At 41.4% G+C, this 16,420-nt stretch overlaps 1 protein-coding gene across 13 annotated transcripts in view; it reads left to right on the top strand.

Annotated features, from left to right (window-relative positions):
- The window catches only part of GRIN1 (glutamate ionotropic receptor NMDA type subunit 1), a 157,769-nt gene that overhangs the window by 50,682 nt on the left and 90,667 nt on the right, over window positions 1-16,420 (top strand). For all 13 annotated transcript variants that reach the window (XM_069747791.1, XM_069747786.1, XM_069747788.1 and 10 more), the window contains exons 2-3: window positions 5,907-6,041; window positions 6,169-6,345. In XM_069747791.1, coding sequence (XP_069603892.1) covers window positions 5,907-6,041; window positions 6,169-6,345 — 312 coding nt within the window. The remainder of the gene's footprint in view (window positions 1-5,906; window positions 6,042-6,168; window positions 6,346-16,420) is intronic.

Genomic DNA, 16,420 nt, shown 5'->3' with positions numbered 1-16,420 from the left:
TCAAAACATTTTGCACCGCACCATGAAGGTAATATTTCTGCCATGTTCATTCAGGGGATTGAGCTATTAAAGAAGTCTGTCCGTGGAGGAGACATTAAGAGACGCCTCCTCACAAGGGAGGCATACTGGATATACAGTTAGGGCCAGAAATATTTGGACAGTGACACAATTTTCGCGAGTTGGGCTCTGCATGCCACCACATTGGATTTGAAATGAAACCTCTACAACAGAATTCAAGTGCAGATTGTAACGTTTAATTTGAAGGGTTGAACAAAAATATCTGATAGAAAATGTAGGAATTGTACACATTTCTTTACAAACACTCCACATTTTAGGAGGTCAAAAGTAATTGGACAAATAAACATAACCCAAACAAAATATTTTTATTTTCAATATTTTGTTGCAAATCCTTTGGAGGCAATCACTGCCTTAAGTCTGGAACCCATGGACATCACCAAACGCTGGGTTTCCTCCTTCTTAATGCTTTGCCAGGCCTTTACAGCCGCAGCCTTCAGGTCTTGCTTGTTTGTGGGTCTTTCCGTCTTAAGTCTGGATTTGAGCAAGTGAAATGCATGCTCAATTGGGTTTAGATCTGGAGATTGACTTGGCCATTGCAGAATGTTCCACTTTTTGGCACTCATGAACTCCTGGGTAGCTTTGGATGTATGCTTGGGGTCATTGTCCATCTGTACTATGAAGCGCCGTCCAATCAACTTTGCAGCATTTGGCTGAATCTGGGCTGAAAGTATATCCCGGTACACTTCAGAATTCATCCGGCTACTCTTGTCTGCTCTTATGTCATCAATAAACACAAGTGACCCAGTGCCATTGAAAGCCATGCATGCCCATGCCATCACGTTGCCTCCACCATGTTTTACAGAGGATGTGGTGTGCCTTGGATCATGTGCCGTTCCCTTTCTTCTCCAAACTTTTTTCTTCCCATCATTCTGGTACAGGTTGATCTTTGTCTCATCTGTCCATAGAATACTTTTCCAGAACTGAGCTGGCTTCTTGAGGTGTTTTTCTGCAAATTTAACTCTGGCCTGTCTATTTTTGGTATTGATGAATGGTTTGCATCTAGATGTGAACCCTTTGTATTTACTGTCATGGAGTCTTCTCTTTACTGTTGACTTAGAGACAGATACACCTACTTCACTGAGAGTGTTCTAGAATTCAGTTGATGTTGTGAACTGGTTCTTCTTCACCAAATTAAGTATGCGGCGATCATCCACCACTGTTGTCATCCGTGGACGCCCAGGCCTTTTTGAGTTCCCAAGTTCACCAGTCAATTCCTTTTTTCTCAGAATGTACCCAACTGTTGATTTTGCTATTCCAAGCATGTCTGCTATCTCTCTGATGGATTTTTTCTTTTTTTTCAGCCTCTGGATGTTCTGCTTCACCTCAATTGAGAGTTCCTTTGACCGCATGTTGTCTGCTCACAGCAACAGCTTCCAAATGCAAAACCACACACCTGGAATCCACCCCTGACCTTTTAACTACTTCAGTGATTACAGGTTAACGAGGGAGACGCCTTCAGAGTTAATTGCAGCCCTTAGAGTCCATTGTCCAATTACTTTTGGTCCCTTGAAAAAGAGGACGCTATGCATTACAGAGCTATGATTCCTAAACCCTTTCTCCGATTTGGATGTGGAAACTATCATATTGCAGCTGGGAGTGTGAACTTTCAGCCCATATTATATATATAATTGTATTTCTGAACATGTTTTTGTAAACAGCTAAAATAACAAAACTTGTGTCACTGTCCAAATATTTCTGGCCCTAACTGTATAATTTACAAACTAGATTGCCTTTGGGACTTAACAAAAGGAACGAAATTATGTACCATTATTGTTAAAATGTCAATTTTAATCTACTATTGCTCTTTTTTATTGTTATTAAATGGTTTTTGCATGTTTGCATCGCCTGCAGGACCTGCGATCAGATCATGTGATCTGAAATTTTCACTGTGATTTGCTAAAGCATTGTATATACTTCCTCTGCATTTGTGCTTGCAGGACCTGCGATTAGACCATGTGATCTGAAGTTTCACTGTGATTTGCTAAAGCATTGTATATATACTTCCTTTGCATTTGTGTGTAGATAGCCTTGATGAAGATCTTTTAGATCGAAACTCGTTGCTATTAGCAGGTTTTTGCCGCTGTTCACATTCCCTTTTGTGCAGGGATGATTTTTAAGGATATGGATCAATAAAGGACGTTTAATCGAAAAGGAGCTGGAACAATCTTCACATTTCTTACGTCTTCAAGCTACTGCTACGTCTGGGTCAGGACGGGTTCACGTGCTCCTGTGATCTGTTGGAGAGCTGACTGGGCCTTTGGCCCCTGTATTTCTTTCTATTGATATATGACTCCATCATAAGCATGAGCATCCCACTAATGCTTCTGCTGATGCAAAGTTTGATGCACATTAAGGAGCTGGCGTCTGCAGCCGAGGAGGAGGGAAGCCTTGATGACAGTCAGCCATTGTCTGCTCAGGGAATGCTCCTGGACGAGGTGGCAGACGAAGAGGAGGATGATGGGGATGAATATTTATGGGAGGAGGATGCTACTCAGGGGGCAATACAAACAGGTGGTGTTGCAAGGTCAGGTACAGGGTTTTTGCGGGACACAACTGATGTTGATTTGCAAGAAAGTGCTCCTCAACTCAGCACAAGCAGTGAATTGACACCTGGAACATTGGCCCACATGGCTGAGTATGCCTTGCGTATCCTAAAAAGCAACCCCTGCATTATCAAAATGATGACAGATGACGATTACTGATTGGCCTGCCTCCTGGATCCATGATATAAAGGAAAATTACAAAACATCATGCCACATGAGAACCTTGAGCAAATATTGGCTACCAAACAAGCAACTCTTGTAGACCGTTTTGTTCAGGCATTCCCAGCACACAGCGGCGGTGATGGTTCTCACACGAGCCGTAGGGGGCAACATGGCAGAGGTGTTAGAGGTGCACAAATCCAAAGTTGCGTTGGACAGAGGGGTTTTATGACCAGTTTGTGGAGTGATTTCGCAATGACCGCTGACACGACAGGTACTGCTGCATCGATTCAAAGTGTCAGGAGACAGCATTTGTCCAGTATGGTTACGAACTACTTTTCCTTCCTTATCGGTGTTCTCCCTCATAGTTCATTCCCCTTTGATTACTGGGCATCTAAAATAGACACCTGGCCAGAATTGGCAGAATATGCATTACAGGAGCTCGCTTGCCCTGCTGCTAGTGTGCTATCAGAAAGAGTCTTCAGTGCTGCTGGTTCAATACTGACCGAAAAAAGGACACGTCTGGCTACCCAGAATGTTGATGATCTAACCTTCATTAAAATGAACCAATCATGGATTTCAAATTATTTTGCCCCACCTTCCCCTGCTGACACGTAGCTTGCCGGAAAAATGTCTTGCTTTGGCCTCCTCTTACTGACTTCTCCAATTCCTCCATTTGCAGCTGCTGAATGTCCACCATAAGCCATTTTTATACCTCCCTAAATGGGCTGACTCCCCCCACAGGGCTGTGGTCACCACCTGGCGCAAGCACCCGTGCGAGTGCCGTTTGCCTGGACAGGTGGGTGTGCCCACTCTTTGGCAACAGCACTGGCAGAGGGTCCCTCATAGTACAATGAAGTGTCTCTGATGGTGGTGGTGCACAGCCAACGTCAGACTCGTAATATGAGGGGCCCTGTGCCAGTACCGCCACCCACGAGAGAGTGTTGCCCCCCAGCTCAAACAGTCCTCTGCCACTTGCAATACTTACCTCTCCCTGCTCCACCACTGTGTAGTCTTTGCTGTTAAATCCTTCAATGGCACTGCCAATACAAATTTGTTGAAATGATAGATGATAGTTAAAATATACAGGGGCCCTGGCCTCCATTTAGACCAGTTAATACTTTGCGCCTACTACCACTTTCTGCTACTCAGCAGAGGAGCCCACCCCTGTACCTAGCTATTCCACCTGTTTAGTCCTGTTACCAATTTTGAACTGCATTTAGCCTACTTTATTATTTGGGCCTACTAACTGTGTCTGTCACTCATTACAGTTGTCCTCCACTGAACAAAGCAATGCCGCCTGTTTAGTCCTGTTACCAATTTTGAACTGCATTTAGCCTACTTTATTATTTGGGCCTATATCTGTGTTTCCTCCTCATCCTGCCCATTGCCCAGCCACTGCTAGATAAGTCTGCTGGTACATTGACCCAGACCACTACATTCCCCTTGCACTCTACACAGCCAGAATCTGACCCTGCTGAAAGTCAGGTTCCCCTTCCCGCATACTATACCACCTTACACGGGGGCAAAGAGGAAGGTGCAGCTGAAAGTGCAGGTTCCTTCATCAGGTGGGGGGAAACACTCGTTGGCGACAAGACTGGCACAGGGCCCCTCATAGTAGGCAAAAGTGTATCTGGCAGTGGGAGGCGCCACCCGCCGTCAAACACACTGCCGTACTATGAGGGGCCCTGTGCCAGTGCCAACGAGTGGGGGTCCCCCCTGCTTGCTCTGGATCACAGCACTTGCAAAGTTGAAATACTTACCTCTCCCTGCTCCACCGCCGTGACGTATTCCGCGTTTCCTGGGCCCACAAAAATCTTGAGCCAGCCTTACCCCCCCCCCCACAACTTTAGCCAAATTACCCCCAGTTTTCAATGCCTAACTATTATTATAAAGTAAATTAAGATTGACAAGCTTAAGTAATAAGAATTGATGTTTTTGGTATTAAAATGGGCACTGGAGGTGTTTTCCTGTCCTCCACTCACTGCCGACTTTGATTCCCCATTGACTTGCATTGGGTTTCGTGTTTCAGTCGGCCCCCGACTTTTCGCAATAATCGGCCGATTTCACCCGACCCGACTTTTGACAAAGTCGGGTTTCGCGAAACCCGACCCGATCCGAAAAAAGTAAAAGTCGCTCAACTCTACTAACAAACACTTGGACCTCCTGAACCTGTTTAAGAGACAAAGTATCTGCTATTTTAACTACGGAGAAGGTTTCTACTGACACACCCAGAGGTAACGGAGCTTTCTCTTCAGGAAATGCACTGTGTGCTCCCTAAAGCAATCACCTGGTTCGGGCATGTGAAATACAGGTCTTTCAACCTACTTATGGATATCTCTTGAACAATACACTTCAGATTTAACAAATTGCACCCCCAGGGAAGAGAAAATCCCTGTCTAGAAGAGATTACCTATTGAATGCAACTGTCGTGAAAAAGGCCTGTTTGGCCGAAACGCGTTGACACTCAAATGTTGCTCTTCTGTTTTGAACAGTAAGGTTATGTGCACACATTGCGGATTTCCTGCGGATCCGCAGTGTTTTTTTTTCCGTGCAGAAACGCTGCAGATCCGCAAAGTGATTTACAGTACAATGTAAATCAATAGGAAAAAAAAAAATGCTGTGCTAATGGTGCGGAAAATTCAGCACGGAAAACGCAGGGGATTGAAAGAAGGAGCATGTAATTTCTCTTGTGCGGGTCTGCAGCGTTTCTGCACCCATTCCATTATAGAAATCCGCAGGGGTAAAAAACGCATGAAATCCGCAGGAAAAATGCACAACATTGCATAAAAAAAACACATCAAATCTGCACCTGCATTTTCTGCCAGGAGATGCAGATTTTGTTCAGAAAATTCAGCACCCAAATCTGCAATGTGTGCACATACCCTTATAAAAGAAATTTTGTTTGCATCCAAAAGGAGTGTGCAATTTATATTTATTCAATATAATCTATGAGGGACCTCACCAATCCCCTCATTTGGCACCTCCATCACTGAAATACCTCAGTGTGCACGCCAATATCTATTTTTCATAAAACCTTAATACAGTATTCTACTGTACATAATAGAGAGTATTGAACAGATTGATGTAAATTATTACAATTGTCTTTATATATTCCATGTGCAGGTCTATGCCATATTGGTCAGTCACCCTCCGGCACCAACAGATCACCTGACGCCGACACCAGTCTCATACACTGCCGGATTCTACCGGATCCCAGTCATCGGTCTTACAACTCGGATGTCTATATACTCTGATAAGGTATGTTACACCTCATTCTTATATAAAGACATAGTGTATGTAATATCTTTCATATAGTGTAATAAAATTATATTTTTTCTGTTACCAGTGTGCTTTAGGCCATATCTCTCTGATTCTTCCTTTCCAGAGCATACATCTTTCGTTCCTGCGCACAGTTCCTCCATATTCCCATCAGGCTCTGGTATGGTTTGAGATGATGCGCATCTTTGGCTGGAATCACGTAATTCTTATAGTGAGCGATGACCACGAAGGTCGGGCCGCCCAGAAGAAGCTAGAGACACTGCTGGAAGAAAAGGAGTCCAAGGTTAGCATTGGATGCACTCGATGACTTTTGTTTTAACCCCGTTATTGTTCCTCAGACTGCGACCTTTATGTAGACTTCTATATGTTAAGACATGTTTCTCTTCTCATTGTAACATGACAGCATTGTGCTTATACATCTAGAGTGTGTCACTAGCACCAGACGAACTGTTGTACTAGAAATCATTCCACATGCTTTGCCATAGGCCAAATCTCCTACGGTTAAGTCAATCAATACAAGGGAATAGCCTGGAGCTTTGCAAATCTAATCACAACACCCACATCATACAGATTTCACAACAGTTTGGCGTCACATGGCAGGAACACCTCACGTGGCCAGCAGCTTGGTGAATTGGCTAGTGAAGACTAAAAACAAGCTGGAACTTTTTGAGTTGTTTCCGCGTGGTGCCGTTTCTCAGAGGAGCTCTTGCTGTTACATCATTGACATTTGCTCCATCATCTCCATCCAACACGCTGTCAACATGGCTTTTGCTGACATTGCTCATGCGATAGATTGGAAACCCCCCGCTGGCTGCTCAGCTCCCTGAGAAAATGCACTGTGCTTGATTTGGCTTAGATGATTAGACACCCCCAAAAAATATACAGGATATATTAATGGTTTAGCATGCTGCTGAGCCAACGAATCAGGCCATGTAATTACATGTAGGCTGTACATGATACATGCTCATTGCCACGCGTTTCACAACTTTTGGAAAATGTATTCAAGTTGTTAAATAATGGATTAAAGCGGGGACTAGAAGTTATGATTTTCACATCATTCTCTGACATTTTAAAGGGAATGTTCAGGACCATATTATTGATGTTCTACCCCTTATGATAAGAAAAAAACTTGATGGTGTTCCTTGTACAGGTCATTAATATGAGATGGTGGGGTACTGGCTGTTGGACCCCCACTGGTCAGGTGTTTGCCGGCTCCAGGAGTGCACATTATAAGAAGTCAGAACACCACTGTGCCGTACACTGAGTAGCGGCCATTTTCAGGTACTGCAAGTTCCTTCCTATTTAAACCAGTGGGAGTTGAGCTGCAGTAATCACTACACAGTGTATGGTGCTGCACTGTCCCCGTATACTGTGTACCTCTTGCTAACAGCTGGTTACCGGGTGCCGGACCTCCACTAGTCTGATTAGGTGACCTAAGTTATGCAACAACCATTAATATCCAAGTCATCGACAACCCCATTAACAAAAACTTATATGTCCTATCGGTTTGACACAGCTATGCCCCATGCACCATTTCCATGGGCAATGTGGACCAGCTTTTTTCCGCCTCTCCAAAGTTTCCATAGCTGATAAAGTGGCAATAGTCCATGGGTCATGTTATTTTTTGATACACTGAAAGGCCCTAATGTCCCACGTTGGTGTGGTACAGGTGCCCAATACTAGGGGAAGGGGCCTAATTTTGATATTAACTATAGACCCATCTATCTAATCCCATGGGCCATGATTTCTTCACAATAAGAATTAGTGATTAGAGAACGAGTGACTGGTACGAAGGTATGATAAGTTAGAATATTCACATAGTCAAAGGAGCACGGAGTATTTCAGCTGGGTCACAATTTATGAAATTAATGCAACTGATTCAGATAATCAACCCAATATACTATATATTTCAGGAAGCCCTAAGTAGCCATATCAGTCTCCCATTCTTCTCTTGATAGAAGATTTTAATTCATTGACGTCTTTATCTGTGTCCTCCTGGTTTTCTTCAGTCCTGTTTGTATTACGGGGTCACCTATAAGATTTTCCACCAAAGATGAGTTATTGGTGCATCTGTACCAAGTAAGTGACCCTTAAAATCATGGTCAGAGGGCTGAAGTCCTTTTAAAGGACTTTTCGAGGATTAGATTAAAAGAAAGAGTCTGCCAAAAGAACAATACCTGCAAATGTTGTGGCTGTCTAACAGCCGCAACACATGCAGCCGCTGGGACTCGAACATATTATTTGAGCACGCTCAAGATACTCAGATAACACCCAAGCATGCTAGGAGAACACCTTATCCGAGCACGCTCGCTCATCACTAATAATAACCCATTAGTACATAGGTGTATGTGACAAACACGCGGTGACATCTCCTGGTAACAGCAGTTTGTTTGGGAGTCGTTACAGTGTGATAACATCATACGCCTTCTCCATACACTCAGCTTTGTCTGCAAATATCTCATAAATCACTGAAGCCAATATGCAGCACATACACTGCACTAGAATATAGGTCATTACATAGCACCTGCACATTAAAATTAAATCCTAAAAATTATTATTAGAAATAAAAACTGAGAATGTCGCATATAAAAAGCAAACATTTTAAGCAAATGTAAATACCGTATATTAAATATATATTTTTTTATTATTTAAAAATTACACATATAGTCATTTTACATTTTTTTTATTTTAGAAATTATTTTTAATATTGTATTGTAACAATATTGATACAATAAGCATGTACGAAATAAATTCATTGTAACACTTTGGGATTACTAATATTTGTTTTGATTAATTACTTGCCAATCTCTGTAATAATATATGTTTAGATATCAGAGCACACTATTTTTGCACCTTCAGTATGAGCTCATTAAAAATGAATTTACTTTCTTAACGGAGAGAAATGACTTAATATTGAGTATTAATCTGACAGGTATTTACAAGGATTCTTGTTTTGTTTATTCATGACCTTTAATTCTTTAGTTTAATTAAAGACAATTCTTCATCAAATTTGCTGAAGAATTAAAATAAAAATAAAATATGTATATAAAAATAAATGTTAAAAAGATTAACACATAAATGTTAAAAAGACTTCAATATCACATTAGTAATGTCATTGGAAGTACTACACTGGGCACTTTTTTCCTATTTTGCAACATTTTCATCAAACTACTTGGACTTAAACATTTCTGATCTATATAATATATTTTAAAACAATCTATTAATTAACAGTTGTTGTTTTTTTTTTTTAATAAACTGAAACATATTTACAGTTTTTAAAGAACAGGAAATGTTATGTAAATATTAGTTTATTCTATAATGATTGCTTTTATATTATTTCTTACACTTTATAGAATCTGGGATATTTAGCATTAATACATTCATGGAAATAAAAAAAATATACGGTATATGGGCCAGTTGTTACAAATATAATTGTATTTAATTTAATTTTTAAAACATATTTGAATAGTTTTTCAAATATTTTTGATATGCTGTAACCTGTGCTAATTACGTCATCGGTTGTTCACACCAAGAAACAACGACACTTAGCTCTATGTGTTCAGTTTATATTGCATTTCATGCATTTGAACGTGACTTGAGCTCTTTTTCCTCTTGGTTTGAGTAGTCCGTGAGGGTTGCAATAGTAATTAATAGTAATAGTAATAGTAATTACGGTAATATGGGAAAGAGTTTTTAAAAATTTTGTTAAAGTTTAAATAATTTTTCTTTTTTTTAAACTTATCGTTAGTAAACAGAACATGTGCATGCTAGTCTCTGATACATATTTTGCGAGGATGCTGGTAGGATTATCATTGTATATCCATAGGATACATAGATTTTTGTTGCATATCACAAACATACGTTTTAAAGGGAGCTGGGGTACAATATCGCAGGGTTGTATAGGTAGGTTTTCTTTCACCTGGGTCCTAGACCTGTAACCAAAGATCCTGGACGAGGCCACATGGCATGTTGATGTCACCCATCAAATCAGGCCAATGCACACATAACCCTCCTCCTAGCTATAGTCCTGCGACATGGAATGACATAAAATAATGAAATAAATCATCTAAGAAAATTTTTATTTCAGGGCTCAGCAATGTTATGAAGAGCTGTGATATAAAACATCATAGTTTTTTTTTGTTTAAATAATTTTCTGCTAACCCCTTAACGACCGCCAATACGTCTTTTTACTGACCTGAGATATAAGAGACTAGCCTCACCATACAGGTGACAATCCAGCAGCTGTCGGCTGTACACTATAGCTGACAACTTGGTGCACCAGCCACAATCAGTGTTGGCACGTCCATATCTGTTTAACCCCTTAGATGTTGCTGTCAATAACGACTACATCATATAACAAAGTGTGGGGGCTTCCTATGAATAGCAATTCACGGCAAAATAGCGGCCTTAGAGTTTCCAGGCTACAGCGGCTTGTTCAGAAGTTAGGTGGTAAAAATACAATTTTTCATTTCTGTCATGCCACTTTATATTAATTCCTAAAATCACCTAAAGGGTAAATAAACTACCTAACAGCAGTTTTCAATATGTCGGGGGGGGGTGCTGTTTTTAAAATGTTATCATATTTGGGGGTCTTCCAATATATAGGACCCTCAAAGTCACTTCAAACCTGGATAGGTCCCTAAAAAAATAAATTTTGTACTTTGAAAAAATGAAAATGTGCTGCTACATTTTTAAACCTCCTAAAATGCAAACTAAATAACGTAACACTTTACAAATGGTGCTGATATAAAGCAGACATGGGGGATAATAATTTTTTTCTGCGGTATGACCATCTGGATTAAAGGGATAATCATTCAAAGTTTGAAAAATGCAATTTTTTTTTACATTTTTGTCAACATTTTTTATAAATAAACACAAAACATATTGACCTAAATTTATCATTATCATAAATGATAATGTGTCACGAAAAAATAATCTCAAAATCACTGGGATTTGTTGAAGAATTTTAGAGTTATTACAACATAAAGTGACACAGGTCAGATTTCAAAAATTTGGCTCCGTCATTTATAGCGTTGGATTTGTCTCATAAGCAACAGGTGATTGCTGCATGTCCGATCATTGGTATTTCTACTGATCATGAGGTCATAAAGTCCCCTGCCTGACTAGACTGGTGTGCTGGTCTCTATAAGCAGAGGAATGGTCATACAGTTAGGTCCATATATATTTGGACAGAGACAACATTTTTCTAATTTTGGTTATAGACATTACCACAATGAATTTTAACCCTGCTGTTCTGTTCGGTCTGGGGAGACCTATTTTGAACTTTGGTATTTTTTGGGGTGTTCAAGATGCGGTTCTGAAACTTGTGGTTGATTGACTTAAATGAGGATGGGTCGGTCGGCCACGGGTTTCAGAGCCGCATCTTGAATATTTTAAAGAATATTGAAGTTCAAAGTCGGTCATTTTTGACCAACAGAACAGCAGGGTTAAACAAAACAATTCAGATGCAGTTGAAGTTCAGACTTTCAGCTTTCATTTGAGGGTATCCACATTAAAATTGGATAAAGGGTTTAGGAGTTTCAGCTCCTTAACATGTGCCACCCTGTTTTTAAAGGGACCAAAAGTAATTGGACAATTGACTCCAATGCTATTTCATGGACAGGTGTAAGCAATCCCTTCGTTATGTCATTCTCAATTAAGCAGATAAAAGGCCTGTAGTTGATTTGAGGTGTGTTGCTTGCATTTGGAAGGTTTTGCTGTGAAGTAAACATGCAGTCAAAGGAGCTCTCCATGCAGGTGAAACAAGCCTTCCTTAAGCTGCGAAAACAGAAAAAACCCATCCGAGAAATTGCTACAATATTAGGAGTGGCAAAATCTACAGTTTGGTACATCCTGAGTAAGAAAGAAAGCACTGGTAAACTCATCAATGCAAAAAGACCTGGGTGCCCACGGAAGACAACAGTGGTTGATGATTGCAGAATAATCTCCATGGTGAAGAGAAACCCCTTCACAACAGCCGACCAAGTGAACAACACTCTCCAGGAGGTCGGCGTATCAAAATCAAAATCTACCATAAAGAGAAGACTGCATGAAAGTAAATACAGAGGGTTCACTGCATGGTGCAAGCCACTCATAAGCATCAAGAATAAAAAGGCTAGACTGGACTTTGCTAAAAAACATCTAAAAAAGCCAGAACAGTTCTGGAAGAACATTCTTTGGACAGATGAAACCAATATCAACCTCTACCAGAATGGTGGAAAGAGAAAAGTATGGTAAAGGCGAGGTACAGCTCATGCTCCGAAGCATACCACATCATCTGTAAAACCTGACGGATGCAGTGTGATGGCTTGGGCATGCATGGCTGCCAGTGGCACTGGGTCACTAGTGTTTATTAATGATGTGACACAGGACAGAAGCAGCCGAATGAATTCTGAGGTATTCAGAGACATACTGTGTGCTCAGATCCAGCCAAATGCAGCCAAACTGATTGGTCGTCGTTTCATACTACAGATGGACAATGACCCAAAACATAAAGCCAAAGCAACCCAGTAGTTTATTAAAGCAAAGAAGTGGAATATTCTTGAATGGCCAAATCAGTCACCTGATCTCAACCAAATTGAGCATGCATTTCACTTGTTAAAGATTAAACTTCACACAGAAAGGCCCACAAACAAACAGCAACTGAAAATCACTGTAGTGTAGGCCGGGCAGAGCATCAAAAAGGAGGAAACACAGCGTCTGGTGATGTCCATGAGTTCAAGACTTCAGGCAGTCATTACCAACAAAGGGTTTTCAACCAAGTACTAAAAATGAACATTTTATTTATAATTATTGAATCTGTCCAATTACTTTTGGTCCCTTTAAAAATAGGGGTGGCACATGTTAAGGAGCTGAAACTCCTAAACTCTTCATCCAATTTTAATGTGGATACCCTCAAATGAAAGCTGAAAGTCTGTACTTCAACTGCATCTGAATTGTTTTGTTTAAAATTCATTGTGGTAATGTCTATAACCAAAATTAGAAAAATGTTGTCTCTGTCCAAATATATATGGACCTAACTGTAAATGTGCACTACTGCTCCAATCACACAGGAGACTTTGGTACCTCTTAATTGCTGAGTGTCCCAGGAGTCAGGTCATTTCCAATCCTCAAGCAATCATACTATAATCCACAGGATAGGTGATAAATGAGGTTTTGTATATTTACCCTTTAAAAGAAATGTGGCATCAAACCACAACTTGTTATTTAAATCGAGATTCTATCTTAAATTCAATTTTGTAAAAAAATTCTTTAATTTTTTTGTTCAACATTCCACATAATTATCTATCTCTAAATGTTGCAGTGTAAACATTGTCCACTGGGCCTAATACTGGACTCATACTTCCTGGTTTGTATAGATGACCTTTCTGCTGTCATTCTCATCACAGACAGGGTAACAATGACTGATAACACCTCTATATACATCAGAAAATACGGGATATACCATTCACAATAGGTTATGTCACATCTCACCTCATCCCTCTCCTGTACAATGACTGATAACACCTCTCTATACAGTAGATAACACAGGATCCACCATTCACAATAGGTGATGTCACAGCTCACCTCCTCCTGTATAATGACTGATAACACCTCTGTATACATCAGATAATACGGGATATACCATTCACAATAGGTTATGTCACAGCTCACCTCCTCCCCCTCCTGTACAATGACTGATAACACCTCTATATACAGTAGATAACACAGGATCCACCATTCACAATAGGTGAAGTCACAGCTCCCCTCCTCCTCCTGTACAATGACTGATAACACCTCTATATAGAGTAGACAACACAGGATCCACCATTCACAATAGGTGATGTCACAACTCACCTTCTCCCCCCCCCCTGTGCAATGACTAATAACTAGAGATGAACAAACCCATGGATATTTGGGTTTCCCGGTTCGACGAATATACAGTAAAAAGTTTGCTTTGGGTCCAAACTTGACCCCAGACCTAAACCAAATAGAAGTCAATGAGGACCCAAACTTCAGTGCTATAAAATGATCACTCTCAGGCTAGGAGGCTGCAAAAGGAAGCTAGATGGGGGTAAGAGCAGGACAGTTGCCCTGCAAACAAATGTGAATAGGGAAATTACTTAAAGAGGTTCTGTCGCCATTGCAATCAACGTAAAATAGGAAGTAAATGAATAACATAAAAATGTTAAGAGCGCCCGCACAGAGACTGAGGCTAGCTACTTCCAGTCCAGTTAAAAATGTCACCCCCGGAGCATGAGGTAGAGTACCCTCTCAGAAGCAGCTTACAAATTTCACCCACAGAGCATGGGGCACAGTACCCCCCCACAGCTCCAAAATGGTTCCTCTAGTAGTCAACGTTCCAAATGCAGTCAATGAAAAGCTTGTAGTATGATCTTTGATCGAGCTGGCGGTCCACAGCGAGGCTTGCTACCAGCAGTCCAGTTAAAATTTCACCCAAAGAGAATGTTTCCACATTTCCCCCACAGAAGCTGATAAATTTCACACCCAGACAATGGCCCACAGAACCCCCACAGGCAGGGTTCCAGAGTACACACAGCAGCTTAAAGGCACATTACTCCCACAGATACGGGTTAAAGAATAGACACAGCGGCTTTTGTCACAGTACTCCCACAGACATGTGCTAAAGAATACACACAGCAGCTTTTGGCAAAGTACTATCACAGAGATGGTTGCCTAAGGCTGTGTGCACACGTTGCGGTTTTTTCGCGGTTTTTCCCGATAAAAACGCTATAAAACCGCAAAAAAACATACAATAAGCATCCCATCATTTAGAATCAATTCCGCATGTTTTGTGCACATGATGCGTTTTTTTCCACGAAAAAAACGGATCGTGGTAAAAACAGCAGCATGTTCATTAATTTTGCGTTTTTTTTGCGGATTTCCCACTACAAAATGCATTGGGAAGTTTCCGGAAAAAAACGCGGCAAAACGTGGAAAAATTGCGGCAAAAACCCATGCGGTTTTCTTGCGGATTTCTTGCAGAAAATGTCCGGTTTTTCTCAGGAATTTTCTGCGAGAAATCCTGAACGTGTGCACATAGCCTAAGAGTAGTAAAATATATGTAAACACACATCACTCCCACCGACTTCATTGAAGATTATTAAAACTTTTGGCTATGCCCGGTACTGTCACACATGGGTGCAGAGTAAACAGAGTGTTTTTGTTAAATGCGCACGCACAAAACCTAATACTATCCCTCACTACAGCTGGGTCCTGTCCCTTTGCTAAGCAGAGTAAAAAAAAAAAAAGAATCTTTAACCAGGAGGAACAGGTCCAAGTAGAGGAGGAGGTAGACGTGGCGGAAAAGGTGAAAGAGGCGGTGGAGTAGGTAGCCATCACAGTTTTTTTTGTGGAGGAGGCCTTTAAATGAAACAAATGGCAAATAGAGTTGAAGACGGGCTGGGTGCGGCTGTTATAGTTGTCTAGTCATCTAAAGGCTTGGACAAAGTCCCGTGGGATCCACGCCTGATTAATTTTAAGGAGTGTTAGATTCTCCAACATTGAATGTGGATAGGAGGATGCGCCTGTCTGTGATTACACCCCATGTAGTACTAAACAAACATTCCGACAGTTCACTTGCTGCAGGGCAGGTCAGCACCTTCAAGGCATAGAGAGCAAGTTCAGGCCATGTGTCCATTTTGGTGACCCAGAAGTTAAATGGGGCAGACCTAGCTGTTAGTATGTGGAGACGTGTGGTCACATACTCTTCCACCATGTTGTTGTAATGATGCCTCCTGCTACTACGGACCATATCAGATGGTGTGCCGGATGTTGTGGCTTACTCATAAAGTGTTTCCACATTTTGGACATGCTAACCATGCCTTCTGAGGTGCTGGTGTAACACCCCAGGTAACCGGTTGTTACAGTGATGTTGCCTTTCCTTCAGGGAGGGTAATATCTTGCTTGGAGGCAATGGAATTCTCATTACCAGGTAAGGAAACCACACACAACACATTCCAAATCCAGGCCAGAAGGAGGAGCTCAGGACCCGGATTCAGGGGAGCTTCCCTGGGCTATAGGCTTCCTGGTCTGGAGGAGGAAGTAGACAGTTGGTCCAGGGAGACCAAGGAGAGCAGACATCTAGGAGAGACGCAGACTAGACAGCAGAGCTGGCAGCTAGGATTGAGCTGCAGCTCCAGGAAGGACAGAGAACCCGAGGGGTTGAATGTGGTCGAGCTACAGAGGAAAGGAGCAGAGGATAGATAAAAGGGCTCTGAGGGGAACTGCGACCGGGCACCCTAATAGCCAGAGCATAGAAACTGGGCACCGAGAGCCCGAGGCTTTAGTGGGACTCTAGGACACTTATCAGAACCAGAGGGCTAAGAACTTTAAGTGATCGGCCCACACCACACCTG

The sequence above is a fragment of the Ranitomeya imitator genome, chromosome 2, assembly GCF_032444005.1.
Source record: "Ranitomeya imitator isolate aRanImi1 chromosome 2, aRanImi1.pri, whole genome shotgun sequence".
Taxonomy (NCBI): Eukaryota; Metazoa; Chordata; class Amphibia; order Anura; family Dendrobatidae; genus Ranitomeya; species Ranitomeya imitator.
The sequence above is the reverse complement of the archived record's forward strand: the minus strand, read 5'-3'. Positions and strand labels throughout refer to the sequence as shown.